The sequence below is a fragment of the Calidris pugnax genome, unplaced genomic scaffold, assembly GCF_001431845.1.
Source record: "Calidris pugnax isolate Ruff unplaced genomic scaffold, ASM143184v1 scaffold38, whole genome shotgun sequence".
NCBI lineage: Eukaryota > Metazoa > Chordata > Aves > Charadriiformes > Scolopacidae > Calidris > Calidris pugnax.
The window spans coordinates 19,516,081-19,538,571 of NW_015090995.1; the positions used below are offsets into that span (position 1 = coordinate 19,516,081).

The 22,491-nt window shown below is 43.1% G+C and overlaps 3 protein-coding genes and 1 long non-coding RNA gene across 5 annotated transcripts in view; 3 read left to right on the plus strand and 1 right to left on the minus strand.

Annotated features, from left to right (window-relative positions):
* The first annotated feature begins 729 nt into the window (after positions 1-729).
* On the plus strand, positions 730-17,272 carry RBMX (RNA binding motif protein, X-linked). 2 transcript variants are annotated; one of them, XM_014955144.1, is made up of 11 exons: positions 730-793; positions 2,209-2,335; positions 2,544-2,650; positions 8,675-8,846; positions 9,957-10,073; positions 10,423-10,537; positions 10,663-10,788; positions 10,869-10,972; positions 11,482-12,749; positions 13,705-13,794; positions 16,509-17,272. In XM_014955144.1, the coding sequence occupies exons 2-9, from the start codon at positions 2,227-2,229 to the stop codon at positions 11,787-11,789; spliced, it is 1,158 nt and encodes a 385-aa protein (XP_014810630.1). In that variant the 5' UTR covers positions 730-793; positions 2,209-2,226; the 3' UTR covers positions 11,790-12,749; positions 13,705-13,794; positions 16,509-17,272. The 2 variants fall into 2 exon arrangements, with proteins under 2 accessions (XP_014810630.1, XP_014810631.1); XM_014955145.1 differs by having other exon boundaries at positions 10,884-10,972.
* Positions 761-1,522, minus strand: LOC106895501 (extensin-like). The gene has a single exon (XM_014954933.1). The coding sequence runs from the start codon at positions 1,520-1,522 to the stop codon at positions 761-763; it is 762 nt and encodes a 253-aa protein (XP_014810419.1).
* On the plus strand, positions 4,802-6,910 carry LOC106895619. The gene is made up of 2 exons (XR_001413468.1): positions 4,802-5,204; positions 5,508-6,910. It is a non-coding gene; the product is annotated as an uncharacterized LOC106895619 (long non-coding RNA).
* Positions 17,273-20,042: 2,770 nt separating the features above from the next.
* ARHGEF6 (Rac/Cdc42 guanine nucleotide exchange factor 6) overlaps positions 20,043-22,491 on the plus strand; it is a 64,219-nt gene continuing 61,770 nt past the window's right edge. The window contains exons 1-2 of the mRNA XM_014955256.1: positions 20,043-20,207; positions 21,626-21,709. Coding sequence (XP_014810742.1) covers positions 20,043-20,207; positions 21,626-21,709 — 249 coding nt within the window. The remainder of the gene's footprint in view (positions 20,208-21,625; positions 21,710-22,491) is intronic.

The following is a 22,491-nucleotide window of genomic DNA, read 5'->3' on the forward strand; positions in this document are numbered from 1 at the left end:
AATTTATACACAACAGGTACACACATTCAATGGAATTCCAAGAAAATAGTAGCATATTCATTGCATTTTTGAGAATTCATTTCCATAATATAATAAGCTTTTGGGCACGCTTCGTTGTGCCTCCTGGTGGTCCTCATTTTGAGTGGGGGTCGTTTCTTCCTCAAGCTTCATCTTCTTCACCTGTCCTTTGGCTCACTTGTTGGCAAAACATTCCAACTGCTTAATTGCTCATTAAAACTAATGATCTCTCTGCTATCCCCCTGTTTGTCAGACAATGTCCATATTTATCGCATCCCTGTCTTGGGTCACCATCTTCTCAGGGCCACACACATCCTTTCTGATCTTACCAAGTCCTTGAAACCACTTGGGAAGGTTGCTAAAATAGCTTCTCTACAAGAAGATTCTCTACAGTTTAACCATTTATAAACTACATAAAATCTGCCTTAGGGATCAACAGGGCCGCTCCTTGGGGATGGCGACGGGGAGCGGACAAAGCGGGAACCGCTGCCCGCTCCTCGCTCATGGCGGCCCCGTCCCACGCCCGGTCCCTGGGCATAACGGGGCGCTCCAATTCCCGGTCCCCGGGCAGGACGGGGTTCTCCCGGTCCCCACCGAGCCGCCCCCCCCCCGCTGCCTCCCAGCCTTGTGCCGCCGCCGCGGCCGCTGCCTCCCCCTACCGGCCCCGCCGCCGCCTGCATCCGGGGCCCCGGCCCGCCGGTGACGTCAGCGCTATAAAGGCCTGCAGCGCCTTTGTTCGCCCTCATTGCGCAGTTGCAGGCGGGTGCGAGCGGAGGTGAGCGGTGCCAGGCGCGCTGAGCAGGCCCCGGGGCTCTATGGAGGGGGGAAGCGGGGCCCTGCGGGGCGTGGGTGGGCTGCGGAAAGCGGCGGCGAAGCGGAGGGCCGGAGTGGGAGGTGAGGGAGCTGTTCTCTGCACCACCGCCGGGCGCGGGCCCGAGGCGAAGCGCGGTGGAGCCGGGCCTGCCCCCCCTCCGGCCGCCTGGCCCCGCGGAGGGTGAGGGGGACAGCGCGGCTGTGTTGGGGAGAAAGTGGGGGGTCCCAACCGCGTGAGGCGCGCTGGCCGCCATTTTAGGTGCGGGGGTTTGTGCTCGGGGTCCCGCCGCGTGGGCCTCCGCATCCCCGGGGAAGGACGGAGGGAAAGAAGGGCGGCGGCCGCGCCCGGAGGGCCGGGCGGATAGTTCAAAATGGGAGTCGAGGTGCGCGGCCGGGTTAGCGCCGAGGTGGTCGTTGTGCGGCGGGAGGGAGAAGTGTCCCTTCCAAAGGTGGCCGCCATTTTGTGGAGGTGCCTACAGACGGCGGAGGGTCTGACGCCCCCTACTCCCCGCCCCGTTCCCCGGCCGGGTCCCCGCCGCGGCCTCCTCTGCGGCCCGGCCCCCGCCGGCCTCCCGCTGCCCGGGGCGGGGGGGCGGCTTTGTCTCGGCCCTTGTGGTGTGGAGGGGGAGCTGCACAGGCCCGCCTTGCGCGCCGCTGCGGGCTTTCCCGCCATTGGGCTGGAGGGAGGCATGCGGGTAACGGCTGTCCACAGGCGCCAGGCGTTTTGCCAGGCATTTCGAGGTTTTGCTTTGTCTTTGTGTCTGGCTCTTTTTTTTCCTTCAGTCCTCCCTTCCCGCCCCACCCCCTCGCCTTAGCCTTGGCCTTGCTGTGTTGGACTGCAGGGATGGTCTGGTATCTGTTCAGGCTGACACGTTGTGTAGGCCAGGACTTAAGTGTCCTGTCATTGTTCTTTAAATAAAGAATGAGCTTAATTTAGAATCCTGGGCCAAGCTGACTTTAAAGTTAATAATTTGGTATTTTGACATATTAAGTAAATTCTTTGAAACATCTGTTTTAGGGGGAGTGTGTGCTAGGATTACCATCGAGGGCAAAAAAGACAGTAACCCCAAAGACTTCTCACTTTAACCTATACTATTTGATCTTATGAAAGTTCTTATCAGTGGTTTGTTCCACTTTTCCAAAGATAATCTATTTGAAATAGACTGTATAATGTGAAGAATTAACTGAAGGCAGTACTACCTTTAGTTGCTTCAGTCTAAAAATATTTTTTTAAATGCTCTTAATATCTCTTAATTGACATCTTGCTCAAGAAGATGTGCTAGTGCTGTTGAGGAAAGAAGTCATTTATATTCCATGAGGTGGTGTGGAATTCTCTGTTGCAGTCTGGTGTTAATAACAGCCTTGTGCTTTTACTAGGTCATTTACAGAATCAAAATGGTTGAAGCAGATCGTCCCGGGAAACTATTCATTGGGGGCCTGAACACAGAAACTAATGAGAAAGCCCTCGAGGCTGTATTCGGCAAATATGGACGCATTGTGGAAGGTAAAAAGAAAAAACCACTTGTTATTTTAAGATACTAAAACATCAAAAGCAACAACATAGCTGTGATGACTTTTTTTGGCATTGATCATCTGATATGATGCTGCTTTCATGTCCTCTAAGAAGTTCTGAGCTTAAAAGGTTAAATAAAGGTGAAGTGTTGCTGCCTAATTACAGAAAAAGGTAACTTAATGTGGCTTTATTTCTGCAGTCCTTTTGATGAAAGACCGTGAAACCAACAAGTCCAGAGGATTTGCGTTTGTCACGTTTGAGAGTCCAGCAGATGCAAAAGATGCAGCCAGAGATATGAATGGAAAGGTAGGAATTGAGACCAATTATATGTCACTGTTGTTACTGACCAGCAGTATCGATGTTTGGGGTAAATAAACTAGTAATAAAAATTGGAAAGACAATGAGTTAGAAGATCCTGAAGACAAGTTATGAGTTTAAATTTGGTAAAATGTCTCTGTGTCCATGAAGCTGGAATCACTTTCTCACAATTCTGGATTTGACAGTAGAAGGTGAAGTCTGGCTGTCAGTCAGTCATAGTCTCTCGTTTTCTTTTTTTAATTCGTTTTGGGGAGCTTTCTAATAGTCAGCTCTTCATTCTTGTACATCTCCTATCATGTTTTTGTTTGATCATACTTGAATGCAGTACTTTGTAAATTACGCTCCAGGGAAGTGACTTATCTGAAAACTATTAAATGTTTCCCTTAACGTGGGTTTCATGTAACTTCCCTGCTGTAGTATTGATGCACTATCTGCTAATCTGTAGATATCCTCATGCATTTGTGAGTTGCATCATCAATCTGCTCTTGATTTATGAGCATCTTACCGTTAATGTGGAACAGCTTTGCAGTTAGCCAGCAATTAAATTTGCTTGTTTACACCCTACAGTGTGATGATACAACTTTAAGGGGAAATAAAAATGTAATGTGTGTATGTATTGTCTTTATAGAGAAAAACCTGAGAATTTGGAACCAAAGTTCTGAGATAAATACCAAGATAGTCTGTGGAAGGATTGTAGGCTGTTGTGATCTGTCTGTTCCAGTGTGTGTTTGAAAAGTAGGTGCAAGTTAGCAAATTAAGCGTCAACAGCTGCTTATCTTCATAGAGGTACTGTCTCTTTAGGCAGTGAAAGCCATCTTCTTAATTAACTTGAATTCCACTCTGGTCTTCTCGTGCATTATCTAAATACTCGTGTTGAGGTCACACTGTGTTGGCCTTTTTCTAAGCAGTGTCTCTGAGATGTTCATGGAAGGTGAAGAAGCCTCTGCTGATTCTGATTAACACTTGGGATTTTGGTAGCTGTTTCTCTTGTTAGTGGAAGAGGAATGTTAGTCGTTGCGGTCAGTAAGTAAAGCATAATGAATATCTGCACTTTAATAAGAAAATGAGCTTGGTCTAGTGTTCACAGTGAACACAAATAGTAAAACTTCCTTGTTTTGTGTTATAGCAGGTTTTCTGCTGTGTGTACTTATTTTCTGGGTGCTTGAGGATGACTTCATGACAATTAGTGTTACTTTCTTTAGGAAACTTGCTTCATTTGTAAACAAGTTAGTAGTTTGTGTCAAGGCAGAGAGTGACAAGTCAGATAATGTCCTTTCTGTACCAGCCTGAACATCCTTAAAGGTGCTCCTTTTATTGAATTTATTTCTCCATTGTGTAGTTTGCTGCAGTTCTGAAGAGTTGTTTACTGCAGTTCTTAAAGCACTGATTTCCTCTGAAGTAGTCATTACACTGAACCCTTGCTTAAGGTAACTTCAAGCACCAACAGCTAATTATCAGACTGAAAGGAGTTCAGTCACTAATTCTGTGTTTGTGGAGTGCAGCTTTCCAATGAAAATCCCTCTGAAAATAATCGCTAACTGTTATGAATCTGGAATATTGTGGCCTGTTTGGTCACACTGTAAACATTCAGGAAAGTAATGCTTAGTCAAGTAGCTAAATGAGGTTGGATGTTTGTGGCTGAGGTAATGTCTACATGGTCTGGAATGCACCGTCTGCAGCACTGTTAAGAAATTTTAGAAAAATCCTTGCCTCGTGGATCGCCATTCTCACCGTTTCTGTCTTCAACAGCACAAATCTAAAAAATGCCTTCATCTGCTTTGACATTTAAACAGCAAATAATGTGTGAAAAGAACATCCTCATACAGGATTTGGCCTAGAATGATGTTTTTAACACAAACTTTTAGGTGCTGCTTTGTATAGTTCTAGTTCTGTACTGGTCTAGCTTGGACCGTGGATATGAAATATGTGGAAGATGTTCATGCTCTCCTCATCTTCAGAAAACCCTCTGGACACTAAGTACTGCTTGTACCTCAAAAAGACTATGTTCTAGATCTGAGGAGGCACGATGTTTGAGGAGTGCTGTGGGAAGAGATCACTGCAATAAATCAGAACTTGAGAGTTTCCATGTCTGTTTGGAAATGAGGGATTGGAGCACTCAGGAGCTGGGGAGTTTCCATGTCCATTTGGAAATGAGGGATTGGAGCACTCAGGAGAATTTCAGGCACTTGGGAAGCAGCAGCAGCCCTGTGCAGAGAATAGTTGAAGCTGTCTGTAAGGAGCTGGTTGACCTGTCTAGCTGTGGGGAAGATCTGCAGAGCTGGCACGTTGCTCATTTATCATTCCAAAGGAGTTCAAAGCTGCAGCCAGGAGAAGAGGCTGACTTAGATTCTGCAAGAGTAAATTTGGATTTGATTTTTTTTTTTGCTTTGCAAATGTTCATGAAAAGCAAATATCTAACGTTTTTGCTCCTTTCTGGGTGGGGGGAAGGAAGAGGGTTAATTATATTTCATGCTAAAATGGGACAAGCGGAGACTAGTCTAAGCCTGCTTGTTGAAGATTAATTTCCGTCCTGCAGAACAAGGTCAGAAGATAATGGGGCTGTGGGGAAGATCTGCATAGCTGGCATGTTGCTCGTTTGTCATTCCAAAGGAGTTCAAAGCTGCAGCCAGGAGAAGAGGCTGACTTAGATTCTGCAAGAGTAAATTTGGATTTGATTTTTTTTTTTTGCTTTGCAAATGTTCATGAAAAGCAAATATCTAATGTTTTTGCTCCTTTCTGGGTGGGGGGAAGGAAGAGGGTTAATTATATTTCATGCTAAAATGGGACAAGCGGAGACTAGTCTAAGCCTGCTTGTTGAAGATTAATTTCCGTCCTGCAGAACAAGGTCAGAAGATAATGGTTTTGGAGCGGGGGTGGAGATTTTTCACTTAAATTACTTTCTCTGCAGAATTGGATCAATGTTAGCATTATCTGAGCAGCACTGAAGAAACGTTAGAAGTACTTTATCATAGTAAATTATTAGCCTTTTTTAAGAAGAAACTTAATTGTGTTGAAATCAAGTCTACATTCTGATGCCATCTGGACACAAGTGTGAATACCCCCAGTCCATAGTGGACATCCTGTGCAATAGGCTGTTGGCATGAGTTTCTGGTTTTAAGTCCTGAAGACAAAATAGAAAATTAAACAGAATATGACCTTAGAGAAAACATCTGGAACAAGCCAAAGACTTCATTCCAGTGTAGACCTGCCAAACCAGCTGGATTGTGTTAAAAGGTTGGAAGCAAATACTACAATGCAAACAATAGTCTGAGCTGTACTCAGCGCTGCAGAAAGTTGTCTTCCTCTAATCATCAGAAAGTGTTTCCAGTTCTTCTGGTGAAGAAATGATATAGCATATGCAGAAGCTCAGCCTGATAAGAAACGATCTTCAGTTCTTGAATAACTTGGTGAAAGGAAGCCCCTTTGATGTGCCATCAAAGAAAATGCAGAAATGGTGGAGTCACTGTTGCATCAACAATAAAATGCTCCAGAATGTACTATGCAGTGTTAGTGTGCAGTTTCATGCAAATGTCTCTAACAGTTTCTTCAGAATACTTGATTTCTGCCCCACTCCCAAAGCTTTGCAAATTTCATTTGTCTTTTCTGTTGGAACATGGAACAGTTTGCAGGACAGTTCTCTCATTCTGTTTGGTGAAGGTTCCTCACCTCACATCACAAAGCTGTATAGATTGTTGGTTCCACATGTAGGAGTTTTTACGATTGCCAATCTGTTATTATCTGTAAATGACTCATGTCTTAAGTGACTTTCCTGCTTTTTAGCACCGAGGTGACTATACTTTATGGTGCCCATATCATACTAAAAATGCTACTGTAACACTCTGAATCAAGGTTATAAACACCAATTAATGAGTGTTCATGTTGACAGCTAGTGCTTTGGGCTCATTGGAAAAAAAAAATCCTTACTCTGAGATGGCTTGTTTGAATTCTATCTGTTCAGTGAGACAAAACCTTTCTTCTTTGACTTAAGAACCTATAAAATGAAGTTGTCCCTTCTCCTTTAAAATAGGACAAACTTTGACAAATACCTTCTGGTTAACAACAAAAAAGAATCTTCTTGGACCAAATGGAAGGTCTTTTTGGGCCTTGGGCATAGCTTTTTAAGACTACTTGCATAAAGCCATGAAAAAACCCACAAGCTTGATATTTTATCTAGGTAAGATACATAAGTGCAAGGCAGAAGGAAACAGGAGGAGAATTCATAAGGAAAATTGCCTCCTACAGAAAAAAGGAAAGAACTTGGGCCTAGCATGAGGGTTTTCAGAACCTGTGCTAGCAGAAGGGGATGGTATTTGATTTCCAAACTTGAAATAAGCTGTCAGGAATCTGCTGCCATGAAATTGAGGACAGCATTGGTTGTGCTGGCAAAGCCTAGGGCTTCAAGCCCACTGTTCCTGCCTTGGGAAGGATGAGTGAGATGGATGAAGGACGATGGCAAAACGATGTGGTACAAACTGAGAAGCTCCAGAGATTAGAAATACTAATGCTCCCACCTGGAGTGTTTCAGCCTGTCATGCCAAAAGGCTTTTTGAGAAACCTTCCATAAGTAAAATATTTTAAAGTCAAAGCCAAGACAACTATGTTTTTGCTAGTTTTTTTTAAACTCTTGCCCATCGCAATGGACCAAGTCGGACCTTGTGGGTTTTTCAAACAGTAACTGTAACTACATATGGTGGCAGAATATGTGAGCCACCGAAGTGGATGATTTCAGAGAGGGCTAGATTTCAGCAGAGAACAAAAAAAAATCAGTACCTCAGTAGACAACTATCACCAATTGAAGGGGATGATTTCAGAGAGGGCCAGATTTCAGCAGAGAACAAAAAAAAAATATCAGTACCTCAGTAGACAACTATCACCAATGTAACTACATATGGTGGCAGAATATGTGAGCCACCGAAGTGGATGATTTCAGAGAGGGCTAGATTTCAGCAGAGAACAAAAAAAAATCAGTACCTCAGTAGACAACTATCACCAATTCAGAGTAAGACGTTACTAGCAGTTATTTATTGCAGCAAAGAAGTGCAATAAACAACACTGCCTGTATAATTAATGAGTTGTCATAGCAGAGTTAAATATTTACTGCTAAAAAAGGCAAATAAACCATGTTTGCCAGGATAGATGTGCAGTAACCTAATGTCAGTAGAGCTTGTGATCTTGGCTCTGCTCTAGTTACCAAATGTGTGGTGTCTGAAAGATTACACAGAAATTTGATTAATTAGGTTGACTTACTCAATATGTTTGACCACCTGCTCATATTTAAGGTATAATAGTTGGCTGAAGAGCTCCTGGTATTGCAGGTTGATATTTTGAAAAAACCTCCACTTTTTTTTCCCCGCAAAGCTCCCAAACAGACAAAACAAAACCAACCCCAAAGCACCTCCACTCTGGAAAAGCAAGTAATAGAGTAAACTGTGACAGTCACCTTCCTTGAAACCCCAGCTTGAAACAGTAGAAAAGAGGGGTGAATTATCATGCTCGGTCTGCTTTGTAAATGCTGAAATTACTTCTAAATACTTCAGTGATCACCGTTTTATCAGGACATCAAGGAAATGTACTAAACGGCCTCCCCATTGCCAGAAATCCCAACTGAAGCTAAGATACCTTCAGCTTCATCATGTAACTACTGGTGCAGTCCTAGTTTGGTACAAAAGTCCGTGGCAATTGAAAGTAAATTGGAGATCATAAATCCTGTTTCATTTACAGAATAAATGACATGGGGCTGCCGTAATCATTGGACACTTGTGTTTTCACTGAAAGTCCTTTCTGATGCTGCTCTGTTTTTGTTTTTTCTCATCAATACCACAAGAATGAAGTACTGTAGAAATTAGGCCCAACATGCTGCTGAGTACGTGGGGACTAATACTGAAGACTGAAATCAGTTCTAGAGTTGCTCTAACTTTATAAAATGGAAGCCCTCTAATAGCCAAGCAAGAGGGGCTTAATTTAAGAAATACAAACGTGACTGAGCAGTAAGTAAAGCAGCTTCTTCTTTAGTCATTAGATGGGAAAGCAATTAAAGTGGAACAAGCAACCAAGCCATCCTTTGAAAGTGGTGGTAGGCGTGGGCCGCCACCCCCTCCACGAAGCAGAGGTCCTCCCAGGGGCCTTAGAGGTGGAAGAGGCGGAAGTGGCGCGAGAGGACCACCTTCAAGAGGGAGTCACTTGGGTATGTATTTACCTCTCTCATTATATACTTGGACAACATACAAGACAATCCCATTGGAAGATGACAATAATCCTACTGGAAAAAAAAAAAAGTCAAACAGCCGAATAGCGCACTCCCTGTTCTTTATTAAAATGGTGAAATATGGTCTCAGCAGTTTAGTCAAATTTTTGATTAGGCAAGTACACCTTTAAGAAAAGGCTTTCAAATACGAAGATTCCCTTCTACAACTAACACTCCACTTGACTTTTGGCTATGAAAGAAAATCAAAACTCCTGCCCTGCACGTGAGGAAGGAAGCTTTCTGGTATTCAAGTTGAAAAAGCGATTCTCTTCCACCAGGGAAAGGGAACTGCCTTTCATTCTTACTAGCAAGAGGTCTAAACTTACTAAATTTTAGGACTGATCCTTCCAGATCGTAGTGGGAGTTAGGGAAGCTAAGCCTTGTTTGTCTTAATAAAATAGCTTGTTGAGTTGAAGCTTTCTGAAGTGGAAAGATAGTACATAACTTGATACTGGATATTCTTTAACTAAAGATACAGCTGTTTATTAAGAGACTTTTCAGTATCAAAACAAAACTGTTGCTTAAAAGAAAAAGCAAGCAGCACCTGAGGTAAAAAAAGTAAAAGCTGTAATGCAGAAATAATCCCTGGAAATAGTGAAAACTCCTGTCTTGACGAGTCTGTGTGGTAGGTTCTACAGACTCTGTAGTGCCTCTGTTCCCTCTCTGTGTAGGATCTTCTCTAGTGCATCTTCCCAGGTGGCTCTTGTCTTCTGAGAACAGTAACTTCTTGCACTTAAGCTGTGACCGATTACAGATATCAGCCGTCTTTCTCCCTTGTGTCACACCCTGTGGCTTTTTCAGTAAGTTCTAAAAGATAGCTCTTAGCAGGAATTTAGGCTGTGGAAAAGTTAACTTGGTGGGCTCTTATTTCTGCCAGTAGCATCTAGTAGTGGCCAAAACACAAGAGAAGGCTTTGAGGTCTAATCTTAGAGGTTTACTGTTGATCACATAGTGGTAGTAAAAGTGCCTGAGTTGTTACAGTTGAGGCTTTAGGGACATAGAGGTGAGTATCACAGAAATAACAAGTGGCTTCATGGCTTGTCCTTCTAGGGTCTTCTCGAGGACCACTTCCCATGAAGAGAGGTCCACCTCCACGAAGTGGGGGCCCTCCACCAAAAAGATCTGCACCTTCAGGACCAGTGCGTAGCAGTAGCATGGGAGGAAGAGGTAAGGACTTGCTGAATTACTGTGCTGCTTAGTCAGCTGTAGCATTTTAGTCTTTCTTCAGAAACTGTTGCAAATCATTGATTCTAACTTAAATCTGCAGTGGGGTAGTGTATTGGTTTTCTCATCTGTCGGTTCTCTTCATATCAGTATCATTTTGTAGCTGTTGAGAACAACTTGGTGTGACTTGAGTATGTTCCTTGTAGCGCTGCTTTAAAACTGTGCAAGCAGAAATGTATTTTAAGTATAGGCTCAGAGGTACTTTTAAATCACTATAAACAGTGTGCTGATGCTTATTTGCCCTGAGTCTCCTGCAAATTAGGTTAAAAAATGTGGACTGTTTCTCTTGAAGCTCCTGTGTCACGTGGAAGAGACAGTTACGGTGGTCCTCCCCGCAGAGAACCGATGCCATCGCGAAGAGATGTCTATATGTCTCCAAGAGATGATGGCTATAGCACTAAGGACGGGTAAGTTCTTTCAGTGATTCAGTTTGGGGGGCGTGGTTGTTCAGAGAAGGGATTTTGATCCTTGACTTAGAGGCCTGATTTTTGAGGCCTGGCATAGAGCTAACATCTCAATTCTTCTGTTGTAGTTACTCGAGCAGAGATTATCCCAGTTCCAGGGATACGCGGGACTACGCGCCACCCCCACGAGACTACGCGTATCGTGATTACGGTCATTCCAGCTCACGTGATGAATACCCCTCCAGGGGATATAGGTACCTACTGTTGGATTTTTTTTTTCCCCTGTCTCTTTATTCTTGCTGCGATCTTACTGATTTGTACTAAGTCTTAGTAGTCTTTCCTCCTATAGCGATCGTGACGGATACGGTGGAGGGCGTGACAGAGACTACTCAGATCATCCAAGCGGTGGCTCCTACAGAGATTCATACGAGAGTTATGGTAAGAATCCATTTTGAGGATCACGTAGTAAAATCTGTACAGATGGCATAAAACCAGCTTTTACTAGGTTGCTCGTGTTTTAGGGGGAAGTGGCACGCTTTTTTCCCCCCCTCCAGTGAAAGTGCAGTTGTTGGTTATCATTTGATCATCCTGTTAAATAAGCTCTAAGCTAAAGAAGCAAAGTCTACAGTTCAGAATTGCAACTATCTCTGGAAAATATGGCCGAGTTTCTTCTCTAAAATAACAAGCTGTTCTGGAATACCCAGTAAAGAGCCTGCCTGAATAAACACCGTCTTCATTCCTTCAGAGTCTTTAAAATCCACTCACTGCCTGATAATGCAATCCCCACTTTAAATACCATTAACGTGGCAGATTATATTAAGAACATCGCAATACATACCAAAGAGTAGCGGTAAACATTTTTAAATACAGCAGTTCTGTAAATTCAGATTGAAATTGTGCTATATAACTTATGGTGTTGCCATATTACCTGACCATTGACCCTGCAGGTAACTCACGTAGTGCTCCACCTGCACGAGGGCCCCCGCCATCTTATGGTGGAAGCAGTCGCTATGACGATTACGGCAGCACACGAGATGGATATGGAAGCCGAGAAAGTTACTCAAGCAGCAGAAGTGATGTCTACTCAAGTGGCCGTGATCGTGTCGGAAGACAAGACAGGGGGCTTCCCCCATCCATGGAAAGGGGTTATCCACCTCCTCGGGATTCTTACAGTAGTTCGAGCCGCGGAGCGCCCAGAGGCGGTGGCCGTGGCGGAAGCAGATCCGATAGAGGTGGAGGCAGAAGCAGATACTAAAAAAACACTCTTAAACTTTTGGACCAAGACAGATTTACTTCTCAAAAAAAAAAAAAAAAAAAAAGCAAAGTGGAAGCTGTTCTATCTTTACTACCAGAGGACTACTAAAAGGAAAAGTTGTTTTTACCTTTTTTTATTGTTGCCTGTTAAGTTTTCCCATCCATGACTTTGATGCTTTTGTGAGGAAAAGTTAAACCAATGTTTAATTTCATTTCAAAATTGTTAACATTTCTTTCAAAAAGCAGATGTTAAATGTATAAAACCTGAGCTGTGTACTAGTGTTGTAATTTTCAAAGTAAAGTTTCCCTGAAATGCCACACTTCCCATCTGATTTTCCTCATGAATGGAACAAGCAGATCGTTAAGATCTTCCACACAACATCCAACCATCTAACATGGAGATGGATTGTTCTACATGTTCGGCATCTCATTCTTAAACAAAATATTGCTTGTGATTTGGAGGGTGGTGGGGATATTCCACACAAAGTTCAGTTTTGCCTAGAATTTGAAGTCACAGTGTTCCCAGTACAAAATCAAATGTCTTCTGATCCTTGTGTTAAAGAAAAGTAGAGGATTTCATTCACTTAACCTGAAAAAGCAAGTGGATAATACTATTTTCTGCCTTCCTGCTTATTAATGGGGAGTTTGAAAAGATCTCCCTTCCAAATTAATCATGTACATGTAAGTCAGCTACAGAATACTGTTAAAATAAAAAAAAAAGTTGACCAATTCCATCAAAGAAGCTGCAAAACGATGCTTACTCATACTGTTTCAAATTTTTGCAACTCTGTAGTGTTTCACTTTTAAAGGAACATCTTTGATTCCAAAGGAGAAAATAAGATAAGCAAAGAAGTCTTTCTCTCCAACTTCTCAAAGGCTTATGGCTTCATAAAAACAAGTGAATCTTTCAGCATTCCACAGCTGATTTAAAGCATCAAATGCCTGTGAAACAGCAAAGATGGTAAGCAAAGCAAACTAGTTTTTCAGTCTAAGTCAAAATTGAACCAAGTTACCTTCCACTAGTAAAGTAAGACAAGCTGCACGTCATGGCAATGGAAGTGCTGTCTAGATTTAAAAAAAAAAAAAAGGAAATGCTTCAATACATTAGAAGTTCTCCAAATTCAACATTTCTTCTTGGATAAAAGCAATTTATGGCACCAATTTTGAAACTAAAGACATAGTGCAGCTCACTGTAGACAGACTATTGACAAGTAGGGTTGGGAGGGGGTATTTTGTGCCCAGTATCTTTCAGTGAAGATGCTTAAAGAGGCTGCATATGTTATATTTTAACAAAATTAAAGCCTTGCAAAATGAGGAATTGGTTTAGATTGACAAATACCCGCTCGGCAATTGGGAGTTTGAAGCAAGCCATTGCAAACTTGACGTTTAGTTGGATGCCTGACTCTTGTTTGGTTTGACACTGCGTTACAGGGATGTCTAATACGTGTGGCAGAACCTGGGGCAAGTTGCTATGACTCAGGTAAAGCCATGAAGTTCAAAAGATGCTCTTGAATATAGTAGACGTGAAGACCTCCAACTAAAAAAAAAAAAAAATAAATAATAGAAATAATCACAAAACCCAAAGCTTTGTGCTACTGTTTAGTCCTCAGTAAATTTTGTCGTTCAACTTATGGATTTAACATGGCAGTGCACCATTGAAAAGGAATGAGAATCCATAAGCCATGCAACCTCTCACTGAGCCATCCCAGTCCATCCCAAGCCAGTGAATCCTCCTCCACTTAAAAGAGAAGTAGTAAAACTTGCAACAGAATAACCTGCAAAACCCAAGCTTGTGACTTTTTTTTTGAAATCGGGCCGGGGGGGGGGGGATGTGGGGGGGGGAAGGAAGTGCTGTAGGTTGACACGTGCTGTAAAATGTACTTTTCTCAACTGGTTGTATCTTTTCTTGTTTGCAGGGTGATAACTTCTGGAAGATAGCGCTGAAGTAACTCCAGTTCATCTGTGCTGATGGGCAGAGATGGGTGGTGCCTCTACCAATATGCAAGGTAAATATTATGCTATGGTGTCATAGCCAGAAGGAAGATTCTTGCTGATGCTCTTGGTGGCCAAATAGTATTTTCAACTTTCTCTTTGAATTTTGGAGGAGAAGGTTTAAATAGACTTCTTAATCTTCTCTAGGAATGACAGACACTTCTCATCTGCAGAAATTGGGCCTATTTAGGTATGATTGAACTACTATTGAATTGTAATACAATTATAAACACACTTTATAAATCATGCTGTAAAGAGTGCTTAGTCTAGGAATCTTCATAAGACCAGACCATAAAAATCTGAATTGGGATAATGAATATCAGTACAGACATTTAATCAGTCTTGTTAAATGTCTGGAACAAGCAATTTAGTGATTATACTGAGCATAATCTTCCATTAGTCATTAATCTCTGTGGAGGTCCTTGGATTAAATTGCAGACTTCCAGGCATGTCTAGAAGGGTTTAAAACTTTGTAGGTCACCTGGGTTTATGACTTTGAAGCCTACCCTATTAAAATAAGGGTTCAAATAAATGTAGGAGCAACTGTCTTCAGGCTTCCTGACTGACTGTTCTCCTTCTCTGATAACTCATGGGGAAAAAAAATGCAGTAGTGGCTGTTGTGCTAATTCAGTTTTTTAAAAAAACTTCTACTAAATAATTGTTACTCATTAAAAAAAAAAGGAAATAACATTTAACGTATCCAAAACCTGTTAAAATCTAGTCTGTAGTGAATAAAAAAAAGGAAATAACTTTTAACGTGTGCAAAACCTGTTAAAATCTAGTCTGTAGTGAAGAACAAATCCCTTTTCTGAGGGAAGCGTTTACACAGGGAGTCTGTGTACTTTTTCTGTAATTTTTTTATTAGTTTTCAAAGTACTCTGTGAATGTAACAACATATCTTGCTGTTGGCTTCAAAAGGATTTTAAGAACCAACTTTGACATGGTGGAAAGAAAAAGCCTGTAGTTGGTAACAGTGTTTTTCATCTGACACATGGTCGGTGGTTTCAGGGAAGCTCCCTTTTGTGTGAAGGAGAGGTTCTGTTGCATCCTGACTGATGTTTGTCATCTCAGTTGTCTTACAGTTACTCTTTTTAGAGTCTCAGCAACAGCAACTAAATATCAGTGCAATGCTTTTGTCAGAATATGCAGTAATATTTTGTAAATACTCCTGATAAGTGGCTATGGTTACCCTGATAAGAAAAGAGACACTTTATTGCAGAGTACTGGATTGTATTTCAGATCAAACACGGAATCATCACGGGGATTTTCTGTCCTGAGTCAAAAGAACTATATAGTTAAAAAAAACAAAAGCTGCTGTCTGACCAACTTTTTGTTTCTCTGTCACTTGATAAAATTTCACTCAACAAAAAAGTGTTACTTTATGTTTCTCTCAACTGTGACTGTTGGAATATTTAAATCACGAATCCTCCTGGAAAGGACACCAGTTGAACTGTAGGTAGTTTTTTTAAAGATAAAAAAACCCTAACCTTTTTTCATGCAAAAATCACTGATGTCAGTAGTATGGCACCAAAATGGGTTAGGGAAATATGCCTAAAAGTAAACTCTTTGCCCCTGCTCCCCGAAAAACCTGCTAAAAATTAGCAGGAGTAATTTTTTAAACTTCAGTTTGAGGCTGATACAGATCATGAATCCTCTAATAAAGAGATGGGGTGCTGTCTTTAATAAGCAACTTTAAAAGGTTTTGCCAAATCATCGTACAGGTTGTGTCAGAATGTTTTCAACTCTTTAATGTATATGTGCCACTGGTGGTAGTTGGCCATGTTGTAATTAAAGGTATTAAAAGTGCACTTTCTCAGCCTACTCTGCAGCTTAAAAACAGTTCTAAATTCTTACCTGGTGTGGTGCCAGTGGGAGTTCAGGGAGCAGTAAATAGAACTTAACTGACCATGTGATAGGACAGGTAATACTGACTTTGTAAAAAAATAAGGATGTAGTCACAGAATCACAGAATGCTATGGGGTTGGAAGGGACCTCTGGAGATCATCTGGTCCAACCCCCTGCCAGAGCAGGACCACCCAGAGCAGGTCCCACAGGAACGTGTCCAGGTGGGGTTTGAATGTCTCCAGAGAAGGAGACTCCACCACCTCCCTGGGCAGCCTCTGCCAGGGCTCTGCCACCCTCACAGGAAAGAAGGTCCTCCTCATGTTGAGATTGAGCTTGTTTGTGCCCATTTCCTCTTGTTCTGTCCCTGGGCACCACTGAAAAAAGACTGGCCCCATCCTCCTGACACCCACCCTTGAAGTATTTATAAGCATTGATCAGATCCCCCCTCAGCCTTCTCTTCTCCAGAAGAGAAGGAGAAAGACCCAAGTCCCTCAGCCTCTCCTCATAAGAGAGATGCTCCAGTAATTGTACTAACTTGGCAAGCTCACCTTTCCTTGATCAGAAGTTCTGTTTAATTTATAGCCCATTGTTATTTACAGCTCAGTACCAGTGTGTGTACCAGTTAATTGTAGGATTCCTGAGCGTCACATTGAGATGGCCAAGAGCTAGTGGTGGTTTGTGGCAGGCGAGAGCTTGGAGGGGCGTATGTATCCTTGGGTAGTTTTGATTACTGTAGTTCCTACTGGTATCTTTTCATATTGTTGGGACAAATGGATTATCATCCAAATGTCTGCGTTTGTGTGTACAGACACAACCAAAGATGATTCAGGTTTTTTGTCTCCTGGTTTTGCAGAGTGTACTAACTTGCCTTTCCTTTTTTCAGTTACGGTGAGGAAGGTGGCAGCGCAGCCGTGGATGTGCCTTGGAAAATGGAAGGATAACAAACTGCAGCTGATAAAGCTTGGCTTTTGAGTGTGGTGTTACCCCCTCTTTGTTTCAGACTGTTGTGTCTCAATCCAGGAATTGTTCTTTGAAAGTAGCACTACTAATCTCTTGGATACAAAACAAAATTCTCAGGTGGAAGTCAGTTACTGTCTGCCGTAGCCACCATCTTCCAAGAGTCAAGAGTGAGCATTTTTTTTGAGTGCATCAGTAGATTCTGCAGCAGAAAAATAGTCCAGGATTGCCCTTTACAGAGGGTGCTTTCTGTTTATGCTGAAAAAAAAGAGCAAGTTGTATAAAAGTGAGTTTTATTCCTCTAAAATGCGGAGGACTAGATTGTCACAAATTCTTCTTCACCAAGAAACCATGAAAAGTTTTACTATATTCTTACATCAAGAGTTTTATAACTGTTGATGCCTTCTGGAAGAGAGGAAGGAAATGTTGACGTACTGAGACACTATTAGTGATAAATCCCCAGAATAATTGGTGTTTCTGTATGTACTGGCTTGTGGCAAACTTCCAGGCAGCACTGCATCTCTTGCAACAAGATGCTTTCTCCAAAACTTTGCCTTGGTTTTGATGCATTTTTACCCCACGTATATGTTGATGAGGTCGTGGGTGAGAGAGCACCAGTATTTCATGTGGAAAACTTAACTTCTGATTGACTAAAAACAGTCATAGCTAATAAAGTTGATGCTTACTTCTCTGGTGGGTGTAAACTGGTGTCATTTAAACAAAGAACGGTTTATCCCTGCTATTTCTTTATCTACTCATTACAGGGATTTAAAACAACCTTTGGGTTTTGGGATCAGAATATGACTTTAAACGACAGTCATGGACTGTGAATTGTAGGAGTGAGGCTGCCTCTGTGGAGCAAACGGGTAGGATTGCAGTATTTCCCAGGGTAAAAGTGTGGTGGATTTGTTTTTGGTTTTTTTTTTTTAATTTAAAACCAAACCTGTTACTCGGCAACACTTGGGTGGCAGAAAAGATTGCTGGTGTGACGTGTTGATGGAGGTTTGTTGGTACAAAGTGGTCTGAGAGTATATCATGTGCAAGAAAGAATAATACTCTGTGAGATGATGAGACTGGTTTTTAAGCAGGTATCACGTGCAAGAAAACAATATGCTGTGAGATGATGAGACTGGTTTTTAAGCAGTATTTTATAGTCTGGGCACTGCTTTTTAGGCTAAAGCAGACCATCCTGGCTAAAATCAAATGCTAACATGAGCTATCACATGGAGAAAGATTGATACCTGCCTAAAATGCTGAATAACTTCATGTGGGTGGTACGTTTGTGTTAGCTCTGGCATGGGCTCACACTTCAGCATTGAAGGTGACTGGTTTAAATGTCAGGCCTCCGTAGATTCGGCGCCAGGAAAATACTCCAGGGTTGTTCTTTGTTTTGGGTGTTTTCCCTGAAAATGCTGAAAAAAAGGGCAAGTTATGTAAAAGTGAGTGACTTTGAGAACAAACGCTCTCATGTGTTATCTGAATGTCCTTCACTTGCTCCAGTGTCCCTGACGTATCGGAGTCCTTTGTTAATGGGGTATAAACCACCACCCCCTTTTTTTTTTTTTTAAAAAGTCATCAACTGATGTAAATCAGAGTGTAAATAAAAGTGGATTTGTAACTTGGGGGTGGAGATTGAGTCTGCAAGAGGTGACAGAATTCATTTGATTTGTCCCTGTCAGCATATAACCAGATTTTTCCAAGGGCCAGACTAGAAGGTGTTCCTCGATCGGTGCCCATGCCCTCAGCTCTTGGGTTCTGCCACAGAATTCATGTTACTCTGGGGGTGGGTGAACACGCTGCAGCATTTTTAGATAGGTCCTGGTGTTCTGAAAGACTGTCAATGAGAAATACCTTAAATTCGGGGACTTTGTGACTCTAGGTCAGTATTTCGAGCAGTTGGTAACGGTTCAAACTGGGGGAAGTATTTTTTTTTAATTGGAGTTTCAACCATCGCCATCCGCGTGGGTGCAACAGCTGCACGTGAAATAGTCGTGGAACTAAACCTGCTTTTTTCCACACAAAAAAAAGCTTTGCTTTAGAGCAAAGGCACAGGAGTGAAACTCAGGCCTGCTTGGTAATAGCAAACAGGCAGAGATTGCTCCCACACCCAAGGTGGAAAACCCTGGGATCCTCTTTCATCACCCCACAGACCTTGGGGCTTGGCGCTTTCCTGGTGACTTCATCCTCAAAACCACTTCTATTGATTCTCCCCAAGGCTGGGCTCAAAAGAAGCCAACTTTTGGGGAGGGTGTTTCCCCAGCAGAGATCTGGAGCTCGTCCCCACGGCCTCGTGAAGGTCAAAAGTCTGTCTTAAGCCTAAATGGGCAATTCTGGTTTCTTAGTGGTGGCTGCTAGAAATAATCCTTGGTCCCAGCGCCAACCACGGGGCGTGGGGAGTGTAGACACAAAATGATGCATATTTACTGTGTGTAACTTGCCCTTTTGCTGTTCTCTTTCTCCTGATCTTTTAAATGATGAGTTGAAGATGTTTTGGAAACAGCTGCTTCAAGTATGGGGGTTAGGAGTTGGCTCCAAATATTGTCACTTGAGAAATCCTGGGCTCCAGGGTCATTTGTCCCTATTTTACTGCTTCAATCCATGGTGCTCTCGTTAACTTTGGAATGGGGAACTAAGAAAATGGCTTTGTTTTCCACCTGCTCTGGTCAAAGGGCAGTTAGGAAGTATAAGGAAATCTGCAAGATGATTTTTCTAAATTAATTTAAATTAATCCATCTGATCGTGGTGGATAACTCTGTCCCAGAGCAGGGTGAAAACCTGGTACTGCCGCGTCTTCGTACCACGGATCCTGAAGAGCTGCTGGGAAGGGACATTCCAGTAGGACAAGGGGAGTAGTTGGACGCTTTCATTCTCAGCTTTGGATGACTCCACTTTGAAAAGTTCATAAATTTTAACCTGGTACTGCCGCGTCTTCGTACCACGGATCCTGAAGAGCTGCTGGGAAGGGACATTCCAGTAGGACAAGGGGAGTAGTTGGACGCTTTCATTCTCAGCTTTGGATGACTCCACTTTGAAAAGTTCATAAATTTTAACCAGGAGGTTTGTTTTCATTCCAGTTTGGAATATTTGTGTGCTTCTTGAATAAAATAGTTGAGGAAGGAAGGTAAGATCTTTTTTTGGTGGAATAAGCCTCCACGATAAAACATTTCTTTTTCCAATAACGTTGAAAACGCGTAGTTGAAGGTCTGCCCTCGCCGTGTCTTTATTTAAAAAAGTTTCTTCCCCTTTGTGTGACAAAACTTCCGGTTCTTAAGATTTGGTGAGTTTCTGCGCTGAGCCAAAATAAATAAATAAATAAATAATATTTAGGAAAAAAAAAAAAAAAAGGTCAGTTTCACAGTTGGGTTGTGCAGAGGCAGGAAGATGCAATCACGGATGTGGGTTCCAGCGAGCTGCTGCTGCTGCTGCTGCTGCCGCTGCGCCGGCGGCACGACTCCCCGCCATGAATCCCCAGGAGCAAATTGTGACCTGGCTCATTTCCTTAGGAGTTTTGAATTCCCCCAAGAAAATCCTAGACGATCCGGAGGAGTTCCTGAAAACTTCCCTGAGGGATGGAACGGTGCTTTGTAAACTCCTTAATCGCCTTCTTCCGGGAGCTGCAGAAAAGGTAACTCTTAAGTTTTACCGGCCTCAAATGGTGCGCTCTTCCCCAAAACACTGCTCCTTTTGAGGGGGGTGTTTCTCGCTGTGATGATGATTGAGGAGCATCGGAGATGAACGTTTTACATTTCAGTTATTGGCTGTATCTCACTGAGGGTGAAGTCGGCCTTTCAGTACCTGAAAGGAGCCTATAGAAGAGCCAGAGAGGGACTCTTTACAAAGAAGAGTAGCGACAGGACAAGGGGCAATGGTTTTAAGCTGGTGGAGGGGAGATTTAGGTTAGATACGAGGAAGAAATTCTTTACAGTGAGGGTGGTGAGGCACTGGAACAGGCTGCCCAGGGAGGTCGTGGCTGCCCCATCCCTGGAGGGGTTCAAGGCCAGGCTGGATGGGGCTTGGAGCAACCTGGTCTGGTGGGAGGTGTCCCTGCCCAGGGCAGGGGAGTTGGAACTGGATGATCTTTGAGGTCCCTTCCAACCCAAACCATTCTATGATTCTATGATAAGTCCCGTCAGGGCTTCAGTTCTTTGATTTTGTCTCTACACCCAGAACCCCCCCCAAAGGTGGCAGTTGGCCGAGTTACGCGCCTTCGTGCGGTGACAGGAAATACCAGCCCTACCAGAGATGAAAATACCTTGGTTTTGAATAGAAGGATATGCAGGTTGTCTGTGTTTACGTAAATACCGTTAATTACCGCTGTAAATATAGTCACTCCTGCTGTAAAACACTGTGTTAGTCAGGAAATCCAGCAGAGAAGCAGCTGAGGTTGGGAATAAGTGCCAAACCTTGCATCTGGGCCACCTTGGGCTGTCCCAAGGCCAGCAAACCCCCGGGTGCTGAAGCCCTTTAAGCCGAGCGAGCTCCTCTGGGTGGATTTTTTGCAAGGCAGATCCTCACAGATCCTCAGGACACCCCGAAAGTGTGACAAGTAACTGCAGGAGAAAAAAAGGGAAGGAGTCCAGTGCGAGATAGGAAATGGCAACACAGAAGAGAAACTGTTTAATTTAAAAAAAAAAACCAAAAAGGCACCAGAACACCAAGAGGTTCTCCACCCTGTAGAACGGAAGCCTTTATTCTGCAAAAAAAAAATTGAAAAAAATTGAATTTTGCTGACTATCTTTTCGTTGTGGGTGATGGTTGGGGGTGACCTGTTCCTAAAGGCCCGTGGGTGTCTCGTGGTGGCCGGGGGGCCACTGTCACACGTTGGTACCCACCACCATGGCGGCGTGCGCATCACTTCCTCCGCCGGCTCTTCCTGCCTCGACAGCTTGCCTGCCGCCCCCAGCCCTTCCCCGGCAAGAAGCTTCCCTAATTCACTATAAACAGCACATGTCAATATTCCCCCGGGCCTGCCGAAGAGGAGGCAGGAGGCAGAGCCATCATCTCACTGGATTTTTTTTTTTCTCTCTCTCTCTCTCTCTTTAGTATTGCCCGGAGCCGAAAAATGAAGCTGAGTGCATTGGGAACATCCAAGAGTTCCTGAAAGGCTGCGAGCTCCTTAAAGTGGAGGTAAGTCAGCTGGGAGCCTGCTTTTTACTGTCCTAACGTGCTTTTTTTAAATCAGCCTTCCCAAGAGAAAAGCCGGGTACCGGAGGGACCAAATCGGTCGTCGTTCCTCGCGTTTTCTATTAATAACAGAAATGAGAGGATGGGTAATTCAGTTTTCTGTCTGGAGAATTTGGACACGGGGTGTGTTGACTGGGAGCTTAATTAGATTCCTTCTCTTGAACATTAGGAAACAATTCTTCACAGAGAGAGTGGTCGGGCATTGGAATAGGCTGCCCAGGGAGGTGGTTGAGTCACCATCCCTGGATGTGTTTAAGAGTCATTTAGATGTGGTGTTGGGGGATATGGTGTAGGGGAGAACTTTAGGGTGGATGGCTGGACTCGATGATCCCGAGGGTCTCTTCCAGCCTAGATAATTCTGTGATTCTGTGATTCTTTCAAGATGAACCTGAAAACGTGTGCAGCAGGAAGAGGGGGGCTGTCTAAACTGAGTCCACCTCTGTGGAAGTATTCACCTTTTTTTTTTTTTTTTCATCATTAGAGATAAAGGATTTCAGGTTTTAGCCTTGCTTTAACACGAAGGGGAAATATTCTTAATACTGCAGTATTTTTCATCCCCTTGCAACTGTTGCGTGAGATTCTGCCAAACACTAAATACATCAAATTAATCCTAATGAAGACAAAAGGCACCTTTTCAGTGGCTATTCCTGGTCCTATCTCCACGCCGAGTCTTATGCTTAAGCATAGTTTGTATTTGCAAGATCAGAGTCTAAATGAATCACTTA

What these genes read in the sequence shown, in the direction of transcription:
- LOC106895501 (XM_014954933.1), bottom strand. Translation starts at nt 1,522, where the DNA reads ATGCCTCCCTCCAGCCCAATGGCGGGAAAGCCCGCAGCGGCGCGCAAG.
- RBMX (XM_014955144.1), top strand. Translation starts at nt 2,227, where the DNA reads ATGGTTGAAGCAGATCGTCCCGGGAAACTATTCATTGGGGGCCTGAAC. An exon ending in CCAGAGATATGAATGGAAAG is followed by an intron (nt 2,651 to 8,674) that starts GTAGGAATTGAG and finishes CTTCTTCTTTAG; the next exon opens with TCATTAGATGGGAAAGCAAT. An exon ending in GGCTATAGCACTAAGGACGG is followed by an intron (nt 10,538 to 10,662) that starts GTAAGTTCTTTC and finishes CTTCTGTTGTAG; the next exon opens with TTACTCGAGCAGAGATTATC.